General features: G+C 39.2%; 1 protein-coding gene across 1 annotated transcript in view; it reads right to left on the minus strand.

Moving 5' to 3' along the window:
- Nucleotides 1-22096, minus strand: part of FNBP1L (formin binding protein 1 like) — a 140991-nt gene that overhangs the window by 110749 nt on the left and 8146 nt on the right. Inside the window, exon 3 of the mRNA XM_089909445.1 lies at nt 9935-10326. Within this exon, the coding sequence (XP_089765571.1) occupies nt 9935-10326 (392 nt within the window). The remainder of the gene's footprint in view (nt 1-9934; nt 10327-22096) is intronic.

Genomic DNA, 22096 nt, shown 5'->3' on the forward strand with positions numbered 1-22096 from the left:
TGAATCGTTGAATAAAGCCAGGAAGATCTTTAAATTTTACTCAGTTTTTTAACAGAGGAAATAATTATTTGGATTCCCAGGCATTCTATAATGAATTGAATAAAAGTAACCTTAATACAGTTAGCACTTTGTAGGAAGTCTGATTAGTTAGTAACCGCTGGGGAGAGCCAAACTAGTTACCTCTTTTCATGAGTCTTAGAATAAGTGAGTCAATGAGAAATAAGTCCCCATTCTGATATAACATCAAGGGGGAGAGGTCAGTAGTGAGTAGTCTCATTTAGTCATTTATAATAATCACTCCCTTGCAAGCACCCTTAACTCTTTTGTCCTTCTCTCACTTTGATGTACTTCTGATAAAACCCCAACCCTGGGAACTAGACAATATCCAGTTATCTAGCTCCTCCAGATGACCACATCCAGTCAGCTAAATGTTGCTGGAGGAAAAACAGCCATTCGTACTGCTTGGTGTCACCTTTAAATTTTTGATCACAAACCTCATCAGGGCCTTCAGGTTACCTTTCAATCCCATTATATTTTCCTGGTCTGTTCACTCTCCTACTCTTCACAATGACTATTTGCCACTTCTTTCTCATGAAACCTCCAGTACCATCTTTCCTTTCCTCATTCTCAGCTGTTAATCTAGATTCCATTTTTCACTGGGAAAATTGATAATTACCTATAATTATAGGTATATAATTATAGATAACTATAGAATTACCTCATCTTTGCATCATTAAACTCTCAGCCTGTACTCTGCCTTCTCCGTTCACTGGTCCCTGCTCCTAAGATCAATTCCTTCATTTGTGCACTGATCCCATGCCATTTCTTAAGTACACTGCTTCTGAAATTATACCCTCTCCTGTATCATCATTTTCTCTTTCCTCTACATCTTTCTCATTCCCAAACATATATCCTGTAACATCATCCACATTAAAAAAAAAAAAAAAAAGACAAAAACCAAGTAAGTCCCTTACTCCAAGCCCTCATATAGCTCCATTACTCTACTTCCTTTTTTAGCAATTCTTCCAAATAGTTGTTTTGTGTACTTGCTGTTTCTACTTCTCACACTTCCCACTTACTTCTTCTCACCCCCAAATGCTTTATTGTGTATTTTCTACAAACAAGAACATTCTCCTACATAACAAAAATGTGACCATCAAAATCAGAAAATTAACACTGATACAATACTACCACCTAACTCTCAGACCCTATTCAAGTTTTCTCAACTGGTCCAACTATGTCCTTTACAACAACAGGATCAAGTCTAGAACGATGTTACAATTACTGTCACGTTCCTTTAGTCTCCTTCTATCTACAACAGTTTCTCAGTCTTCCCTTATCTTTCATGACTTTGACACTTTTGAAGGTTCTAAGCCAGTTATTTTATTGAATGACCATTGATTTGAGTTTATCTAATCTTTCCCTATCATTCAAATTATGCATCTTTGGCTGGAAATGATGGAGTATCCTTCTCATTGCATCCATTCAGGTGGCAAATGACTTTAATTAGTCCCATTACTTGTGATGCTAACTGATCACTTGATTAAGGGGATAAATGCCGGGGCTTTCCTGTATAAAGTTACTTTTTACCTTTGCAATTAACTTTGAAACTATGAAATATTTTTTCCTCATCAAACTTTCAATTTATTCATTTATTTATTTATATCAGCATGAACTCATGGGTTCCTATTTTACTCCATAGACTATCATTCATAACCATCATTATTTATTTTGATGTTCAAATTGTCCCATATTTGGTCAGTGGGAACCCCTTTAAGCTGACATCTGTTTTTTTGTTTTTTGTTTTTGCAGTATGCGGGCCTCTCACTGTTGTGGCCTCTCCCCTTGCGGAGCACAGGCTCCGGACGCGCAGGCTCAGTGGCCATGGCTCATGGGCCCAGCCGCTCCGCGGCACGTAGGATCTTCCCGGACCGGGGCACGAACCCGTGTCCCCTGCATCGGCAGGCTGACTCTCAACCACTGCGCCACCAGGGAAGCCCTGACATCTGTTTTTGACATATCCTCATCATTCTTTGAACACTTCCTCACTTTCTAACACAAGATACTTCAGGCTCGTCTTTTACCTTCCCTGTCCCAGCCCTGGAAAGAGCTATTTCTCCAAGGAACTCTGGTTCCTTTTAGTGGAAAAAGATATTCAGAAGCCAAGAGTTGAATTTCATTGATTGCTATAGGTGTACCACTACTCCAAGGCCCTCTCAATGAACAGACCTTGAATACATGTACACACACATACACATAGGTAGACAGATACAGACATATACACACATTTACCTCTTCATCTATCTAGTATATTGAAAACCTTGAGTTCACGCCAATTACCTCCAATTCCAATCTAACACCACCAACTCCCTTTCAATATTTGTAATTCCCTTCTGCAAAGTGAAAAACCTGGCTCCTTTTATCCTTAATATATTTATTTACTCATTTAAATAATCCCTAATACGTAACCAATCTCCCTCTGTTACTGCCACTACTCCCCACCTAGATATCTTCCTGACTGTACTCAGCCTTCACATCCTTGTTAGACTGATGCCACCGTCCCCTTCCCTCAGATTCTATTTTATATCCCCCATCTATCACTTCCCTGCTTATCCCTAAATGAAAGGATTCTTAATTCATTTACTTTGCTTATTCTAGAACCAAAGTGAATTTGAGTGTGTTACAGATAGGCATTTTAAAAAATAAAGTTTCTCACAAATAATTAGGAAGTCTGTGTCTATATGGTACTTAGAATTATAGAAAGGATTAGAATAAAGAAACAGAAGGTAGAATATTAAAAATGTTAATGTCTTATTACACCTTCCAGCTTTCTGGGATAAAAATGTTTTAACTACAAAATGCATTAATGCAGGATATGGGTGTATATGGATGTCTGAAACAGAAATATGGATTTTTCAAACTAGACCAAAGTATTTCTTTTCTGCCCATCTGCCTTTATTGCTCAGGAAGCCTATGATTCTCAATTTTACAATGAGTTATCTCTTCCTTTAAATTCACTTATATTTACATTTAGAGCATTTTTCCTTTACTCCCATATCTTAGAAGCAGTAACAGCTTTGTACTGTAATTTATTTTTGTGTTAAGAGTATTTAAAGGTTTAGGGCTTCCCTGGCAGCACAGTGATTAAGAATCCGCCTGCCAATGCAAGGGACACAGGTTCGAGCCCTGGGCCGGGAAGATCCCACATGCCGCGGAGCAACTAAGCCCGTGCACCACAACTACTGAGCCTGTGCTCTAGAGCCCGTGAGCTACAACTACTAAAGCCTACGCACCTAGAGTCCGTGCTCCACAACAAGAGAAGCCACTGCAATGAAAAGCCTGCACACCGCAACGAAGAGCAGCCCCCACTCGCTGCAACTAGAGAAAGCCCGCACGCACAGCAACTAAGACCCAACGCAGCCAAACTAAATAATAATTTTTTTTTTTTTAAAAGAGTACTTAGGGCTTCCCTGGTGGCGCAGTGGTTGGGAGTCCGCCTGCCGATGCAGGGGACACGGGTTCGTGCCCCGGTCCGGGAAGACCCCACGTGCCGCAGAGCGGCTGGGCCCATGAGCCATGGCCGCTGAGCCTGCGCATCCGGAGCCTGTGCTCCGCAACGGGAGAGGCCACAACAGTGAGAGGCCCGAGTACCACAGAAAAAAAAAAAAAGAGTACTTAAAGGTCTAATAAGAACGGGAAGAGCTTTATAGCTTCAAATACACCAAGAAGTTTACAGAATGAATACATACAACCTATTATTTTGTAGATTAACGTCTTTTCACGTTTTTAAGATACAAATCTTGGTTGGTAGTAACATAAGTAAATCTAAGCGGGTTTTATCTGCCTCACAATTTTTATTCCAACATTCAGCAATTATTGCTTATAAAAAACATATAGTAAGGCAGCATATTGCCATATTTATACATGTGTTTCAGACTCACTTTTCCGCTAATTTTTCATTTATTCGCCCAGGACACACTCACTTTGTATAATAGTAAACCACCTACTTTTCTGCATTTTCCCTATCATCACGCTACACCAAGCTACAATTACAATTACCTTTCTTGGAATACTTTAGTAGTTTCTTAACTGGTCTCTTCAAGTTTCTAGTCATCCTCTAATTCATTTTTCAATTGTAGCTACAGTGATCTTTTCAAAATGCAAAAAGTTATCATGTCAGACAATACAATTGTTAAAAGCACTGATTCTGGAGCCAAGCTACCTGGATTCAAATCTAGACTCTGCCATTTATTATCTGTGTCACCTTTGACAAACCACCTAACCTCTCTGCCTCAGTTTCCTCATCTGTAGAATGGACATGTGATTCTTAAATGATTATAAGGATTAAATGAACTAACAATGGAAGTGCTCTGTGAATGGCAGTCTACCTCATCAACCTCAACCACATCTTTATCTGTATCTTATTATTCTAGCCATTCTGGAAGGTTTTTGTTTTGTTTCTCCCATTTGTTTTTTTTTTTTTTTTTTTTTTTTGCGGTACGCGGGCCTCTCACTGTTGTGGCCTCTCCTGTTGCGGAGCACAGGCTCCGGACGCGCAGGCTCAGTGGCCATGGCTCACGGGCCCAGCCACTCCGCGGCATGTGGGATCTTCCCGGACCGGGGCACGAACCCGTGTCCCCCGCATCGACAGGCGCACTCGCAACCACTGCGCCACCAGGGAAGCCCTGTTTCTCCCATCTGAGAAAAGGGCCACACGCCCTGATGTCTGAGGGCCTTTGCACAGCTACAGCCTCTACCTGAACTCACCCTTCTGCTCTCTCACATACACTTGTTGCCTATTAGATCCTAATCATTTTTCAGATCTCTGTCAACATCTCTTCCACAGGGAGACCCTCCCTAGTGCTAGGTTAGGTTTTTATGTCACTATCACCTTAAAGAATGTTGCTCCTTTCAGTCATAGTACTTACTGCTTTGGGTGACTATTTGCCTAATAGCTATCCTTTCCACCATGCCTGTTTTTGCTCACATTATGTGCTTAGCTCAACAATCATTTGTTCAATTAAATAAATGAATAATAACTGACACCTGTGCCAGGCATTGTGTGGCAGGCTCTTTTTTTTTTTTTTGGCTGTGTTGGGTCTTCATTGCGCAGGCTTTTCTCTAGTTGTGGCTAGCAGGGGCTACTCTTTGCTGTGGTATGCAGGCTTCTCATTGCGGTGGCTTCTCTTGTTGTGGAGCACCGGCTCTACGTGCGTGGGCTTCAGTAGTTGTGGCACATGGGCTCAGTAATTGTGACTCATGGGCTCTAGAGCACAGGCTCAGTAGTTGTGGTGCACGGGCTTAGTTGCTCCATGGCATGTGGGATCTTCCCGGCCCAGGGATTGAACCCGTGTCCCCTGCATTGGCAGGCAAGTCCTTAACAACTGCGCCATCAGGGAAGTCCCTGAGTGCTTTATACATTTCATTTAATCTCACCTGATGGCAGGTATTATTCTGCAGATGTTATAGTTTTTCGGTTTTAATATGTATTGTGATTCTAGATACAAAGAAAAATTTTAAATAGATAGAGGTCACTTCACATTCTGCTCACTTGAGAAAACCCAAAATGGCCGCAGCTCTAGCCTCCACTGGAAATTAACAAGCTTTAGAACGCAATTACTATTCTAGGGCTCAGAAGAGAGCAGTGCTACTGTTCTCACTAATTTTATTTCTTCAGTCTCCTTAATATCTATTTCCTACTGAGAAATTAGAGGTTCAGGTATCTAAGAAAAAAAGCCAAGTGTGGGAATGAGAGTGCTGTGGAGAGAGGAAGAAGAAGCTAGACACAGAATTTAGCAAGGTAGCTTGGGGAAAAAAATCCCCAATGTCTACCTACTATCTAAGAATAAAGTCCAAAATTTTTAAGAATTGCATTCAAGGCTCTGCCCATCACCTTTCTACCCTCATCTCACACCACCCTCTGCCCAAGCCTCTAAGCCCCAGGCAAACTGGTCTCTCAGTAACTCTAAAAAATAACTGACAGAATCACCTGGGTAAGATTTTTAAAAAAAAACATACTCCACAAACCCACCGCAGACCTAGTAAATCAGAATCTCTGGAAGAGGGTACCAGGAATGTTTGGTTTTTGAATTGTTTTAAAAGAACCAGGATGTGTGAAGAACATTCCACAGAGAAGCCGTCTGACTCTTCAGACTAGGTACATCTATTATACATTTCCACAGTACTCTGTACTTAGCACTCATCACACTTGTAACAATTTGCTCAATACCTATCTTCCCTGCTGGATGGTACACACTCCTTCAGAGAAGTGACCATGTCTGTGCTCCTCACTATTTCCCCCTCCAGAACCACACTCTACCTTTCATATTTCTATGGACCCAGTTGACTGCATCAATGGGTTTCCTTGCCCTCTAACTTCTCCTTGGGTTCAGTCAATAGGAAGCACAGCAGGATGAAAATAAGATTAAGGTTTTTATTCCTCCAACTCTCTTCCTGCCAGGTAAGTACAAATTCCCTATGTTCCTCTACTGAAAGCCAGAGGCCCTATCAGGCAGCCTTAACTTACAGCTCCTGTTAAGGGTCTAGTAACTATTCCTTCTCCTTGCCCATTAAGACCTAGGTAATAACGGCTCCCAACTGTTACTAACTCCAGGGTAATGCACCATCCACCGTCAGGCTCACACCTTTATAAATACTAATATCTTTATTAAACTCTCCCATGTAGCCCTTTCAAGTGCGCTATTTCCTACCAGGGCCCTGATACAATGTCCATTCAAAGATATGCTAAGCTGAAGATGACTTACACCGTAAGTTATCAACAAATGTTTGTTGAATGTATGAATGACCCTCAGTATTTAGAAGTTGTTGGGTAAATTAGATCCATTAGAAGTACTTAAAAAAAAAGGGGGCTTTGGAGTCACACAAACCTTTAGCTTTGCATGACAAAGGTTAACCTTTCTTATTAGTTTCAACTTCTATAAAATGGGAATACCACCACTTACTTCATAGAGCTGGCATGAAAATAAAACAATCTCTACCAGAATGCCTGACACACAGATATGTTCCAAATCCTCAGTTCCTCCCTTCCCCAAATTCAACTCTTTCAAAAAGACATTTGGCCAGAATCATATAAAATGGCTTGAAATCACTTATTAATTTATTACTTCTTAACACTTTCCTTTAAAATGACTTATAAAAATAACACAGCAAGATAAAATAATTTTAAAAGAGATGGAAAAAATGAAGGAGACAGAAATTTAAGATAACAAGAATGAACTTGTAAACAGAATGCAAACAAAAAACCCTTTACACTTGCCGACAGTGAACCAGAAATCTGAATGTAAGTTTTCTAGCAGCAAGTTCAAAATGGGAAATGTGAAATAGTCATAGGAAACAGTTTCTATACAACAAAAAAGCTTGAAATTTCTCCCATGAGTCTCATAGAGGACACATTACAACACAGTGGACAATATTCTAAACAAAGTCCTTATGGTAAACTGGCAAATTATTAGGACCTTCAAAAATAACCTCTTTGCACATACACTGATGGCTGGCTTCTCAACCAAGCAATTCGATAAAGGTAGTGAGTGTAATATTCATGGCAAAGAATGAAGGTTCTGAATACAAATACCAGAATTCATATCCTAGTTCTGCCACTTACTATGAAGTAGTATTAGACTGGACACTTAACCTCTCTGAGCCCCCAAAAGTAAGATACACTGCCTCAAATATACTAAGTATTCAATAATCATTCAATTATTCATAGTAATACTGCTGAAAGCAACATAATGGGAGTAGTAAGGGAATGTGATGCAATCCAAGTAAAAGGAGTCTCCTAACGTCCTGGCTTAACAAAAACAAAGATTTTAGAGCATGTAAAGCAATGGTTCTCAAATCCTGGTATTATCAGAATCACCTAGGGTGTTTTTCAAAAATACAAACTCCTGGGCTTCATTCCCAGATTCTGATACAGGAGGTTAGAGTAGGGCTTGGGAGTTTGTTTTGCTTACTGCCTTTAAATTCCCGAGATGCTCCTAATGGTCATGCAGATTTAAGGACTGCTAGTTAACAGCAATGTTTCTCGGCCCTGGTAAGAACCACAATCACCTACAAAGTCTTACAGAACTCCAGATGGCTGACCACGCATCACCCCCAGAACTTAATAAATCAGAATCTCCAAGCCAAACTGGCCAAATTATGAACAGCTGGCTGAAATAAGAATTATTGTTGCTGTTGTTCAATACACTGTAAAAAATCCACAAAATAAATCAATAACCTCTGGACTATCAGAAGTTCAATGTAGAAAGAGATCAACTTAACCCGGAAACAATTAGGATAGATAAGAAAAAACTAGGTTCTCAATCTAGAATAGAGTCAAAATACTAAGAAATAGAAAACAAAGATGTGGCTTTCACTAACAGAACAACTAACAGTCTACCTACAATACAATGAGTAAATAAGGACCAGTGCAGCATTTGTAGCCTTGCATCACTAAAAAAGAATATTGCTATTACTCTTCTTCGAACAGAACTGTAGAAGAGCCAAAATAGCATAGTTATGGACATTAACTAAATTCTGTAATAAAATTCAGAATTCAAAAAGTAATGCACAGGGGGTTCCCTGGTGGCGCAGTGGTTGAGAGTCCGCCTGCCGATGCAGGGGACACGGGTTCGTGCCCCGGTCCGGGAAGATCCCCCATGTCGCGAAGCAGCTGGGCCCGTGAGCCATGGCCGCTGAGCCTGCACGTCCGGAGCCTGTGCTCCGCAACGGGAGAGGCCACAACAGTGAGAGGCCCGCGTACCCCCACCCAAAAAAAAAAAAAGTCATGCATGGTACGGAGCTTCAAGATGGCAATAGAGTAAGACCTAGAGATCACCTTCCTCCCCACAAATACATCAGAAATACATCTACATGTGGAACAACTCCTACAGAACACAGGCTCACCCCACATCCGTACCCCTCCCTCCCCTAGGCCTGAGTGAGCCAGAGCCCCCGAATCAGCTGCTCCTTTAACCCTGTCCTATCTGAGCCAAGAACAGATGCCCTCAGGAGAACTACACACAGAGGCGGGTCCAAATCTAAAGATGAACCCCAAGAGCTGTGCAAACAAAGAAGAGAAAGGGAAATTTCTCCCAGAGGCCTCAGAAGCAGCAGATTAAATCTCCACAATCAACTTGATGTACCCTGCATCTGTGAATACATGAACAGACAACGAGTCATCCCAAATTGAGGAGGTGGACTTTGGGAGCAATAATATTTTTTTTTCCCTTTTTTTCTTTTTGTGAGTGTGTATGTATATGCTTCTGTGTGACATTCTGTCTGTGTAGCTTTGCTTTTACCATTTGCCCTAGCGTGGTCTGTCCATTTTTTCTTGTTTTGCTTTGGTTTTTTTAGTATAGTTTTTAGCACTTGTTATCATTGGTGGATTTCTTTCTTGGTTTTGTTGCTCTCCTTTCTTTTTTTAATTACTTTTTAAAAAAAATATAATTATTTTAATAACTATTTTATTATTTTATCTTAGCTTATATTCTTCTTTCCTTCTTTTTTCTCTGCCTTCTTTTCTGAGCCGTGTGGATGACAGGCTCTTGGTGCTCCAGCCAGGCGTCAGGGCTCTGCCTCTGAGGTGGGAGAGCCAAGTTCGGGACACTGATCCACAAGAGACCTCAGAGCTCCACGTAATATCAAACGGCGAAAATCTCCCAGAGATCTCCATCTAAATGCCAAGACACAGCTCCACTCAACGACCGACAAGCTACGGTGCTGGACACCCTATACCAAACAAACTGGCAAGACAGGAACAAAACCCCGTCCATTAACAGAGACACTCCCTAAAATCATAATAAGGCCACAGACACCCCAAAACACACCACCAGTCATGGACCTGCCCACCAGAAACACAAGATCCACCCTCATCCACCAGAACACAGGCACTAGTACCCTCCACCAGAAAGCCTACACAACCCACTGAACCTACCTTAGCCACTGGGGACAGACACCAAAAACAACGGGAACTATGAAAATGCAGCCTGCGAAAAGGAGACCCCAAACACAGTAAGTTAGGCAAAATGAGAAGACAGAGAAACACACAGCAGATGAAGGAGCAAGGCAAAAACCCACCAGACCTAACAAATGAACAGGAAATAGGCAGTCTACCTGAAAAAGAATTCAGAATAATGATAGTAAAGATGATCAAAAATCTTGGAAATAGAATGGAGAAAATACAAGATACGTTTAACAAGGACCTAAAAGAACTAAAGAGCAGGGCTTCCCTGGTGGCGCAGTGGTTGAGACTCCACCTGCCGATGCAGCGGACATGGGTTTGTGCCCTGGTCCGGGACGTTCTCACATGCCGCAGACGCCCACGTACTGCAAAAAAAAAAAAAAAAAGAACTAAAGAGCAAACAAACAGTGATGAACAACATAATAAATGAAAGTAAAAATTCTCTAGAAGGGATCAGTAGCAGAATAACTGAGGCAGAAGAACGGATAAGTGACCTGGAAGATAAAATAGTGGAAATAACTACTGCAGAGCAGAATAAAGAAAAATGAATGAAAAGAAATGAGGACAGTCTCAGAGGCCTCTGGGACAACATTAAATGCACCAACATTCGAATTATAGGGCTCCCAGAAGAAGAAGAGAAAAAGAAAGGGACTGAGAATATATTTGAAGAGATTATAATTGAAAACTTCCCTAATATGGGAAAGGAAATAGTTAATCAAGTCCAGGAAGCACAGAGAGTCCCATACAGGATAAATCCAAGGAGAAATACGCCAAGACACATATTCATCAAACTATCAAAAATTAAATGCAATGAAAAACTATTAAAGCAGCAAGGGAAAAACAACAAATAACACACAAGGGAATCCCCATAAGGTTAACAGCTGGTCGTTCAGCAGAAATTCTGCAAGCCAGAAGAGAGTGGCAGGACATATTTAAAGTGATGAAGGAGAACACCTACAACCAAGATTACTCTACACAGCAAGGATCTCATTCAGATTTGACGGAAAAATGAAAACCTTTACAGACAAGCAAAAGCTGAGAGAGTTCAGCACCACCACACCAGCTTTACAACAAATGCTAAAGGAACTTCTCTAGGCAGGAACCACAAGAGAAGGAAAAGACCTACAATAACAAACCCAAAACAATTAAGAAAATGGTAATAGGAACATACATATCGATAATTACTTTAAACATAAATGGATTAAATGCTCCAACCAAAGGACACAGATTGGCTGAAAGGATACAAAAAAAAGACCCGTACATATGCTGTCTACCAGAAACCCACCACAGACCTAGGGACACATACAGACTGAAAGTGAGGGGATGGAAAAAGATATTCCATGCAAATGGAAACCAAAAGAAAGCTGGAGTAGCAATTCTCATACCAGATAAAATAGACTTAAAAAAAGACTATTACAAGAGACGAAAAAGGACACTACATAATAATCAAGGGATCAATTAAGAAGGTATAACAATTGTAAATATTTATGCACCCAACATAGGAGCACCTGAATACATAAGGCAAATACTAACAGCCATAAAAGGGGAAATCAACAGTAACACAATCATAGTGGGAGACTTTAATACCCCACTTTCACCAATGGACAGCTCATCCAAAATAAAAGCAAATAAGGAAACACAAGCTTTAAATGATACATTAAACAAGATGGACTTAATTGATATTTATAGGACATTCAATCCAAAAACAAAAGAACACACATTCTTCTCAAGTGCTCAGGGAACATTCTCCAGGAGAGATCATATCGTGGGTCACAAATCAAGCCTTGGTAAATTTAAGACAATTGAAATCGTATCAAGTATATTTTCCGACCACAACGCTATGAGACTAGATATCAATTACAGGGAAAAATCTGTAAAAAATAAAAACACATGGAGGCTAAACAATACTCTACTTAATAACTAAGAGATCACTGAAGAAATCAAAGAGGAAATCAAAAAATACCTAGAAACAAATAACAATGAAAACAGGACGACCCAAAACCTATGGGATGCAGCAAATACAATTCTAAGAGGAAACTTTATAGCAATACAATCCTACCTTAGAAATGTCTACCAAGAAATATCTCAAATAAACAAACTAACCTTACACCTAAAACAATTAGAGAAAAAATTAAAAAATCCAAAGTTAGCAGAAGGAAAGAAATCATAAAGATCAGATCAGAAATAAATGAAAAAATAAATTAAGGAAACGATAGCAAAGATCAATAAAACTAAAAGGTGGTTCTTTGAGAACATAAAAAAAATTGATAAACCATTAGCCAGACTCATCAAGAAAAAAAAGGGAGAAGACTCAAATCAATAGAATTAGAAATGAAAAAGGGGAGGCAACAACTGACACTGAAGAAATACAAAGAATCATGAGAGATTACTACAAGCAACTATATGCCAATAAAATGGACAACCTGGAAGAAACGGACAAATTCTTAGAAATGCACAACCCTCCAAGACAGAAACAGGAAGAAACAGAAAATATGAACAGACCAATCAAAAGCACTTAAATTAAAACTGTGATGAAAAATCTTCCAATAAACAAAAGCCCAGGACCAGATGGATTCACAGGCAAATTCTTTCAAACATTGAGAAAAGAGATAACAGCTATCCTTCTCAAACTCTTCCAAAATATAGTAGAGTGAGGAACACTCCCAAACTCATTCTATGAGGCCACCATCACCCTGATACCAAAGCCAGACAAAGACATCACGAAGAAAGAAAACAACAGGCCAATATCACTGATGAACACAGATGCAAAAATCCTCAACAAAATACTAGCAAACAGAATCCAATAACACATTAAAAGGATCATACACCATGATCAAGTGGGGTTTATCCCAAGAATGCAAGGATTCTTCAATACACACAAATCAATCAATGTGATATACCATATTAGCAAACTGAAGGAGAAAAACCATATGATCATCTCAACAGATGCAGAGAAAGCTTTCGACAAAATTCAACACCCATTTATGATAAAAACCCTCCAGAAAGCATAAAGGGAACTTTCCTCAACATAATAAAGGACATATATGACAAAGCCACAGCCAACATCATCCTGAATGGTGAAAAACTGAAACTATTTCCACCAAGATCAGGAACAAGGCAAGGTTGCCCACTCTCACCACTATTATTCAACATAGTTTTGGAAGTTTTAGCCACAGCAGTCAGAGAAGAAAAAGAAATAAAAGGATCTAAATCAGAAAAGAAGAAGTAAAGATGTCACTATCTGCAGATAACATGACACTATACACAGAGACTTCTAAACATGCTACCAGAAAACTACTAAGGTTAATCAATGAATTTGGTGAAGTAGTGGGATACAAAATGAATGCACAGCTGTCTCTTGCATTCCTATACATTAATGATGAAAAATCTGAAAGTGAAATTAAGAAAACTCCCGTTTACCACTGCAACAAAAAGAATAAAATATCTAGGAATAAACCTACCTAAGGATACAAAAGACGTGTATGAAGAAAATCATAAGATGCTGATGAAAGAAATAAAAGATGATACAAATAGATGGAGAGATATACCATGTTCTTCGACTAGAAGAATCAACATTGCGCAAATGACTATACTACCCAAGGCAATCTACAGATTCAATGCAATCCCTATCAAACTACCACTGGCATTTTTCACAGAACTAGAACAAAAAATCTCACAATTTGAATGGCAACACAAAAGACCCCGAATACCCAAAGCAATCTAGAGAAATAAAAATGGAGCTGGAGGAATCAGACTCCCTGACTTCAGACTATACTACAAAGCTACAGTAATCAAGACAGTATGGTACTGGCACAAAAACAGACATACAGATCAATGGAACAGGATAGGAAGCCCAGAGAAAAACCCACACACATATAGTCACCTTATCTTTGATAAAGGAGGCAAGAATATACAGTGGAGAAAAGACAGCCTCTTCAGTAAGTGGTGCTGGGAAAACTGGACAGCTACATGTAAAAGAATGAAATTAGAACACTCCCTAACACCATACACACAAAGAAACTCAAAATGGTTTAAAGACCTAAATGTAAGGCCAGACAATATCAGACTCTTAGAAGAAAACATAGGGAGAACACTCTATGACATAAATCACAGCAAGATCCTTTTTGACCCACCTCCTAGAGAAATGGAAATAAAAATAAACAAATGGGACCTAATGAAACTTGAAATCTTTTGCACAGCAAAGGAAATCATAAACAAGACAAAAAGACAACCCTCAGAATGGGAGAAAATATTTGCAAATGAAGCAACTAACAAAGGATTAATCTCCAAAATTTACAAGCAGCTCATGCAGCTCAATAACAAAAAAACAAACAACCCAATCCAAAAATGGGCACAAGATCTAAATACACATTTCTCCAGAGAAGATATACAGATTGCCAACAAACACATGAAAGAATGCTCAACATCATTAATCATTAGAGAAATGCAAATCAAAACTACAATGAGGAAAAAAAACTACAGTGAGATATCATCTCACACTGGTCAGAATGGCCATCATCAAAAAATCTACCAACAATCAATGCTGGAGAGGGTGTGGAAAAAAGGGAACCCTCTTGCACTGTTGGTGGGAATGTAAATTGATACAGCCACTATGGAGAACAGTATGGAGGTTCCTTAAAAAACTACAAATAGAACTACCATACGACCCAGCAATCCCACTACTGGGTATATACCCTGAGAAAACCATAATTCACAAAGAGTCACGTACCACAATATTCACTGCAGCTCTATTTAAAATAACCAGGACACGGAAGCAACCTAAGGGTCCATCATCAGATGAATGGATAAAGAAGATGTGGCACATATATACAATGGAATATTACTCAGCCATAAAAAGAAACGAAACTGAGTTATTTGTAGTGAGGTGGATGGACTTAGAGTCTGTCACACTGAGTGAAGTAAGTCAGAAAGAGAAAAACAAATACTGTATGCTAACACATATATATGGAATCTAAAAAAAAAACAAAAACAAAAATGGTCATGAAGAACCTAGGGGCAAGACAGGAATAAAGACACAGACCTACTAGAGAATGGATTTGAGGATAGGGGGAGGGGGAAGAGTAAGCTGGAACAAAGTGAGAGAGTGGCATGGACATATATACACTACCAAACGTAAAACAGATAGCTAGTGGGAAGCAGCCGCATAGTACAGGGAGATCAGCTCCATGGTCTGTGACCACTTAGAGGGGTGGGATAGAGAGGGTGGGAAGGAGGGAGACGCAAGAGGGAAGAGACATGGGGACATATGTATATGTATAACTGATTCACTTTGTTATAAAGCAGAAACTAACACACCATTGTAAAGCAATTATACTCCAATAAAGATGTTGAAAAAAAAAAAGAGGACATCCCTGTTAGCACAGTGGTTAAGAATCCGCCTGCCAATGCAAGAGACATGGGTTTGAGCCCTGGTCTGGGAAGATCCCACATACCACGGAGCAGCTAAGGCCGTGCACCACAACTACTGAGCCTGAACTCTAGAGCCCATGAGCCACAATTACTGTGCTGGTGTTGCCATAATTGCTGAAGCCCGCATGCCTAGAGCCCATGCTCCGCAACAAGAGAAGCCACTACAATGAGAAAACTGCTCACCACAAAGAAGAGTATCCCCCGTTCGCCGCAACTAGAGAAACCCCGTATGCAGCAACAAAGACCCAATGCAGCCAAAAATAATTAATTAATTTTAAAAAGTAAAAAATAAAAAATAAATTTTAAAAAAACATATATTGTACAACACAGGGAATACAACCAATATTTTATAATAACTATAAATGGAATATAATCGTTAAAAGTTGTGAATCATTTTATTGTACACCTATGACCTAGGTAATATTGTACCTCAACTGTACTTCCATTAAAAAATAAAAACAAATTAAATTAAAAAATAAAATAAAATGGAAAGTCATGCATGGGGACACTGATTCAAGATGGCAGAGTAGAAGGATGTGCGCTCACTCCCTCCTGCGAGAGCACCAGAATGACAACTGCTGAACAATCATCGAAAAGAAGACACTGGAACACACTAAAAAAGATTCCCCACGTCCAAAGACAGAGGACAACCCGCAATGAGACTGTAAGAGGGGTGCAATCACAGGAAAATCAAATCCCATAACGGCAGGGTGGTTGACTCACAAACTGGAGAACACTTATACCACAGAAGTCCACCCACTGGAGTGAAGGTTCTGAGCCCCACGTCAGGCTTCCCAACCTGGGGGTCCGGGAACAGGAGGAGGAATTCCTAGAGAAGCAGACTTTGAAGGCTAGAGGGATTTGACTGCAGAACTTTGACAGGACTTGGGGAAACAAGCCTCCAATCTTGGAGGGCACACACAAAGTAGTGTGCGCATCGTGACCCAGGGGAAGGAGCAGTGACCCCATAGGAGACTGAACCATACCTACCTGCTAGTGTTGGAGGGTCTCCTGCAGAGGTGGGGGGGTGGCTGTGGCTTACCATGGGGAAAACGACACTGGCAGCAGAAGTTCTGGGAAGTACTCCTTGGCATGAGCCCGCCCAGAGTCACCATCGGCCACACCAAAAAGCCAGGTAGGCTCCAGTGTTCGGTCACCTCAGGCCAAACAACCAACAGGGAGGGACCTAGGCCCCACCTATCAGTAGACAAGTGGATTAAAGTTTTACTGAGCTCTGCCCACCAGAGCAACACTCAGCTCTACCCACCACCAGTCCCTCCCATTAGGAAGCTTGCACAAGCCTCTTAGATAGCCTCATCCACCAGACGGCAGACACCAGAAGCAAGAAGAACTACAATTTTGCAGGCTGTGAAGGAAAACCACATTCACAGAAGTACAGGCAAAATGAAAGGCAGAGGACTTTGTACCAGATGAAGTAACAAGATAAAACCCAGAAAAACAACTAAATGAAGTGGAGACAGGCAACCTTCCAGAAAAAGAATTCAGAATGACAGTGAAGATGATCCAGGACCTCAAAAAAACAATGGAGGCAAAGATCGAGAAGATGCAAGAAATGTTTAACAAAGACCTAGAAGAATTAAGGAACAAACAGAGATGAACAATACAATAACTGAAATGAAAAATACACTAGAAGGAATCAACAGCAGAATAACTGAGGCAGAAAAACGGATAAGTGACCTGGAAGACAGAATGGAGGAACTCACTGCCACGGAACAGAATAAAGAAAAAAGAATGAAAAGAAATGAAGACAGCCTAAGAGACCTCTGGGACAACATTAAATGCACCAACATTAGCATTATAGGGGTCCCAGTAGGAGAAGAGAGGGAGAAAGGACCCAAAAAAATATTTGAAGAGATTATAGTCTACAACTTCCCCAACATGGGAAAGGAAACAGCCATCCAAGTCCAGGAAGCACAGAGAGTCCCAGGCAGGATAAACACAAGGAGAAACAGGCCAAGACACATAGTAATCAAATTGACAAAAATCAAAGACAAAAAAAATTACTGAAAGCAGCAAGGGAAAAATGACAAATAATATACAAGGGAACTCCCATAAGGTTAACAGCTGATTTCTCTGCAGGCACTCTACAAGCCAGAAGAGTGGCATGACATATTTAAAGTGATGAAAGGGAAGAACCTACAACCAAGATTACGCTACCTAGCAAGGATCTCATTCAGATTTGATGGAGAAATCAAAACCTTTACAGACAAGCAAAAGCTAAGAGAATTCAGCACCAGCAAACCAGCTCTACAACAAATGCTAAAGGAACTTCTCTAAGTGGGAAACACAAGAAAAGCACCTACAAAAACAAACCCAAAACAATTAAGAAAATGGTTATATGATCATACATATCAATAATTACCTTAAATGTGAATGGATTAAATGTTCCAACCAAAAGACACAGGCTCACTGAATGGATACAAAAACAAGACCCATATATATATCATCTACAAGCAACCCACTTAAGACCTAGGGACACATACAGACTGAAAGTGAGGGGATGGAAAAAGATATTCCATGCAAATGGAAATCAAAGGAAAGCTGGAATAGGAATACTCATATCAGATAAAATAGACTTTAAAATAAACAATATTACAAGAGACAAAGAAGGACACTACATAATGATCAAGGGCTCAATCCAAGAAAAAGATATAACAATTATAAATATATATGCACCCAACACAGAAGCACCTCAATACATAAGGCAACTGCTAACAGGTTTAACAAAATTGATAAACCATTAGCCAGACTCATCAAGAAAAAGAAGAAGAGGTGTCAAATCAATAAAATTAAAAATGAAAAAGGAGAAGTTACAACAGACACTGCAGAAATACAAAGCATCCTAAGAGACTACTACAAGCAACTCTATGCCAATAAAATGGACAACCTGGAAGAAATGGGCACATTCTTAGAAAGATATAACCTTACAAGACTGAACCAGAAAGAATTAGAAAATATGAAGACCAATCACAAGCACTGAAATTGAAACTGTGATGAAAAATCTTCCAACAAACAAAAGTCCAGGACCAGTTGGCTTCACAGGTGAATTCTATCAAATATTTAGAGAAGAGCTAACACCCATCCTTCTCAAACTCTTCCAAAAAATTGCAGAGGAAGGAACACTCCCAAACCCATTCTATGAGGCCACCATCACCCTGATACCAAAACCAGACAAAGATACTACAAAAAAAGAAAAATTACAGACCAATATCACTGATGAATATAGATGCAAAAATCCTCAACAAAATACTAGCAAACAGAATCCAACAACACATTAAAAGGATCGTATACCATAATCAAGTGGGATTTATCCTAGGGATGCAAGGATTTTTCAATATACTCAAATCAATCAATGTGATACACCATATTAACAAATTGAAGAATAAAAACCATATGATCATCTCCATAGATGCAGCAAAGCTTTCAACAAAATTCAACACTCATTTATGATAAAAACTCTCCAGAAAGTGGGCATACAGGGAACCTACCTCAACATAATAAAGGCCATATATGACAAACCCACAGCAAACATCATTCTCAATGGTGAAAAACTGAAAGCATTTCCTCTAAGATCAGGAACAAGGATGTCCACTCTCACCACTCTTATTCAACATAGTTTTGGAAGTCCTAGCCACGGCAATCAGAGAAGAAAAAGAAATAAAAGGAATACAAATTGGAAAAGAAGAAGTAAAACTGTCACTGTTTACAGATGACATGATACTATACATAGAGAATCCTAAAGATGCCACTAGAAAACTACTAGAGCTAATCGATGAATTTGATAAAGTTTCAGGAAACAAAATTAATGCACAGAAATCTCTTGCATTCCTATAGACTAATGATGAAAAATCCGAAAGAGAAATTAAGGAAACACTCCCATTTACCACTGCAACAAAAAGAATAAAATACCTAGGAATAAACCAACCTAGGGAGACGACCTGTATGCAGGTAACTATAAAACACTGATGAAAGAAATTAAAGATGATACCAACAGATGAAGAGATATACCATGTTCTTGGATTGGAAGAATCAATATTGTGAAAATGACTATACTACCTAAAGCAATCTACAGATTCAATGCAATCCCTATCAAATTACCAATGGCGTTTTTTACAGAACTACAACAAAAAATCTTAAGATTTGTATGGATATACAAAAGACCCCGAATAGCCAAAGCAGTCTTGAGGGGAAAAAACTGAGCTGGAGGAATCAGACTCCCTGTCTTCAGACTATACTAAAAAGCTACAGTAATCAAGACAATATGGTACTGGCACAGAAACAGAAACATAGATCAGTGGAACAAGATAGAAAGCCCAGAGGTAAAAACACACACCTATAGTCAACTAATCTATGACAAAGGAGGCAAGGATATACAATGGAGGAAAGACAGTCTCTTCAATAAGTGGTGCTGGGAAAACCGGACAGCTACATGTAAAACAATGAAATGAGAACACTCCTTAACACCATACACAAAAATCAACTCAAAATGGATTAGAGACCTAAATATAAGACCAGACACTATAAAATTCTTAGAGGAAAACATTGGAAGAACACTCTTTGATATAAATCACAGCAAGATCCTTTTTGACCCACTTCCTAGAGAAATTGAAATAAAAACAAAAATAAACATATGGGACCTAATGAAACTTCAAAGCTTTTGCACAGCAAAAGAAACCATAAACAAGACGAAAAGACAACACTCAGAATGGGAGAATATATTTGCAAACGAATCAAGGGACAAAGGATTAATCTCCAAAATATATAAACAGCTCATGCAGCTCAATATTAAAAAAACAAATAACCCAATCCAAAAATGGGCAGAAGACCTAAATAGACATTTCTCCAAAGAAGACATACAGCTGGCCAAGAAACACATGAAAAGCTGCTCAACATCACTAATTATTTGAGAAATACAAATCAAAAGTACAATGAGGTATCACCTCACACCAGTTAGAATGTTCTTCATCAGAAAATCTACAAACAACAAATGCTGGAGAGGGTGTGGAGAAAAGGGAACTCTCTTGCACTGTTGGTGGGAATGTAAATTGATACAGCCACTATGAAGAACAATATGGAGATTCCTTTAAAAACTAAAAATAGAATTACCATATGATCCAGCAATCCCACTACTGGGCATATACCCAGAGAAAACTACAATTCAGAAAGACACATGCACCCCAATGTTTACTGCAGCACTATTCACAATAGCCAGGTCATGGAAGCAACCTAATGAATGGATAAAGAAGATGTGGTACATATATACAATGGAATATTACTCAGCCAAAAAAGGAACGAAATGGGGTCATCTGTTGAGGCGTGGATGGATCTAGAGACTGTCATACAGAGTGAAGTAAGTCAGAAAGAGAAAAACAAATATCGTATATTAACGCATATATGTGGAACCTAGAAAAATGGTACAGATGAACCGGTTTGCAGGGCAGAAATTGAGACACAGATGTAGAGAACAAACGTATGAACACCTGGGGGGAAAGCCGTGGGGGGGTGGGGGTGGGGGTGTGATGAATTGGGCGATTGGGATTGACATATATACAATGATGTGTATAAAACTGATGACTAATAAGAATCTGCTGTATAAAAAAAAGTGATCAAATGTATTCTATTGGAAAGAAGCAAAAATACACCATATTTACTGTCTAAATTATATAATAATTTAATGATAAAAACAAAAAGGGGGGGAGTTCCCTGGTGGTCTAGTGGCTAGGATTCAGTGCTTTCACTGCTGTGGCCCAGGTTCAATCCCTGGTCAGGGAACTGAGATCCCACAAGCTGCACGGCATGGCCAAAGGAAAAAAAAAAAAAGGATGTTCAGAAAACAAACAAAAAGCAGCTCTTAGAAATTAAAAATATAATAGCAAAAACGAAAATCTCAACGTAAGAATTTCCAGTTTCCAGTAGTGTCGGGCTAGATTATTTGGATCAACTATCACTATTCCACTGGATAAGAACTTTTAAATATGGATAAAATATATTCCAAAAATTTTAAAGCACCAAAAAACAAGCCAAGACAATAAGGAATTACAAAGTCACAAGTGAAGTAAAAATGAGAATCCAGAAAGGGAAAAAAGCATATACCACCTATGTTTGCCCTGAGGATATTTTGGATTTTTTGTTTTGATAACATTGCAAGAGCTATGGGGACAAAAACAAAATCCAACAACCACAGGAGGGAATTTCAAGCCCTGAACTTGTTTTAAGGTGGTCCCAGACTAGGAGTGACCCCAGGCACATGGCAGAAGAAAATACAAATCCTACATGTACAATGAAACACTACAAACTAACCACAGAAGGATGATTCTCAAAGAGATCATATTAAATGGAAGAAGTCAGATGAAGTACATACCATATTATCATTTTCGTGAGGTTAAAAAAACCTACAAAACTAATCAATGGCAATGCAACTCAGAATAGTGATTGATTGCCTTTGGGGGATATTTACTGGGGATGGCATAAGTGAGACTTCCATATCTTGCTCTTGGTTGGGAGTGACATGAATGAGTGCATTTATTTTATTTTTTCAAATCTTAACATACATATAAAAACTGTACACTTTAATGTATGAATGTTATAATTTAATGAAGCTTTTATTTTAAATGAAGATGAAATAAGAAAATTTTCAAATTAAATAAGTTAACAAATACTAATTATATTCAGCTTTCGCAAATA

The sequence above is a fragment of the Delphinapterus leucas genome, chromosome 1, assembly GCF_059928025.1.
Source record: "Delphinapterus leucas isolate spDelLeu-1000000601 "Yukka" chromosome 1, BTC_Dleu_Yukka2, whole genome shotgun sequence".
In the NCBI taxonomy this organism is placed as follows: domain Eukaryota; kingdom Metazoa; phylum Chordata; class Mammalia; order Artiodactyla; family Monodontidae; genus Delphinapterus; species Delphinapterus leucas.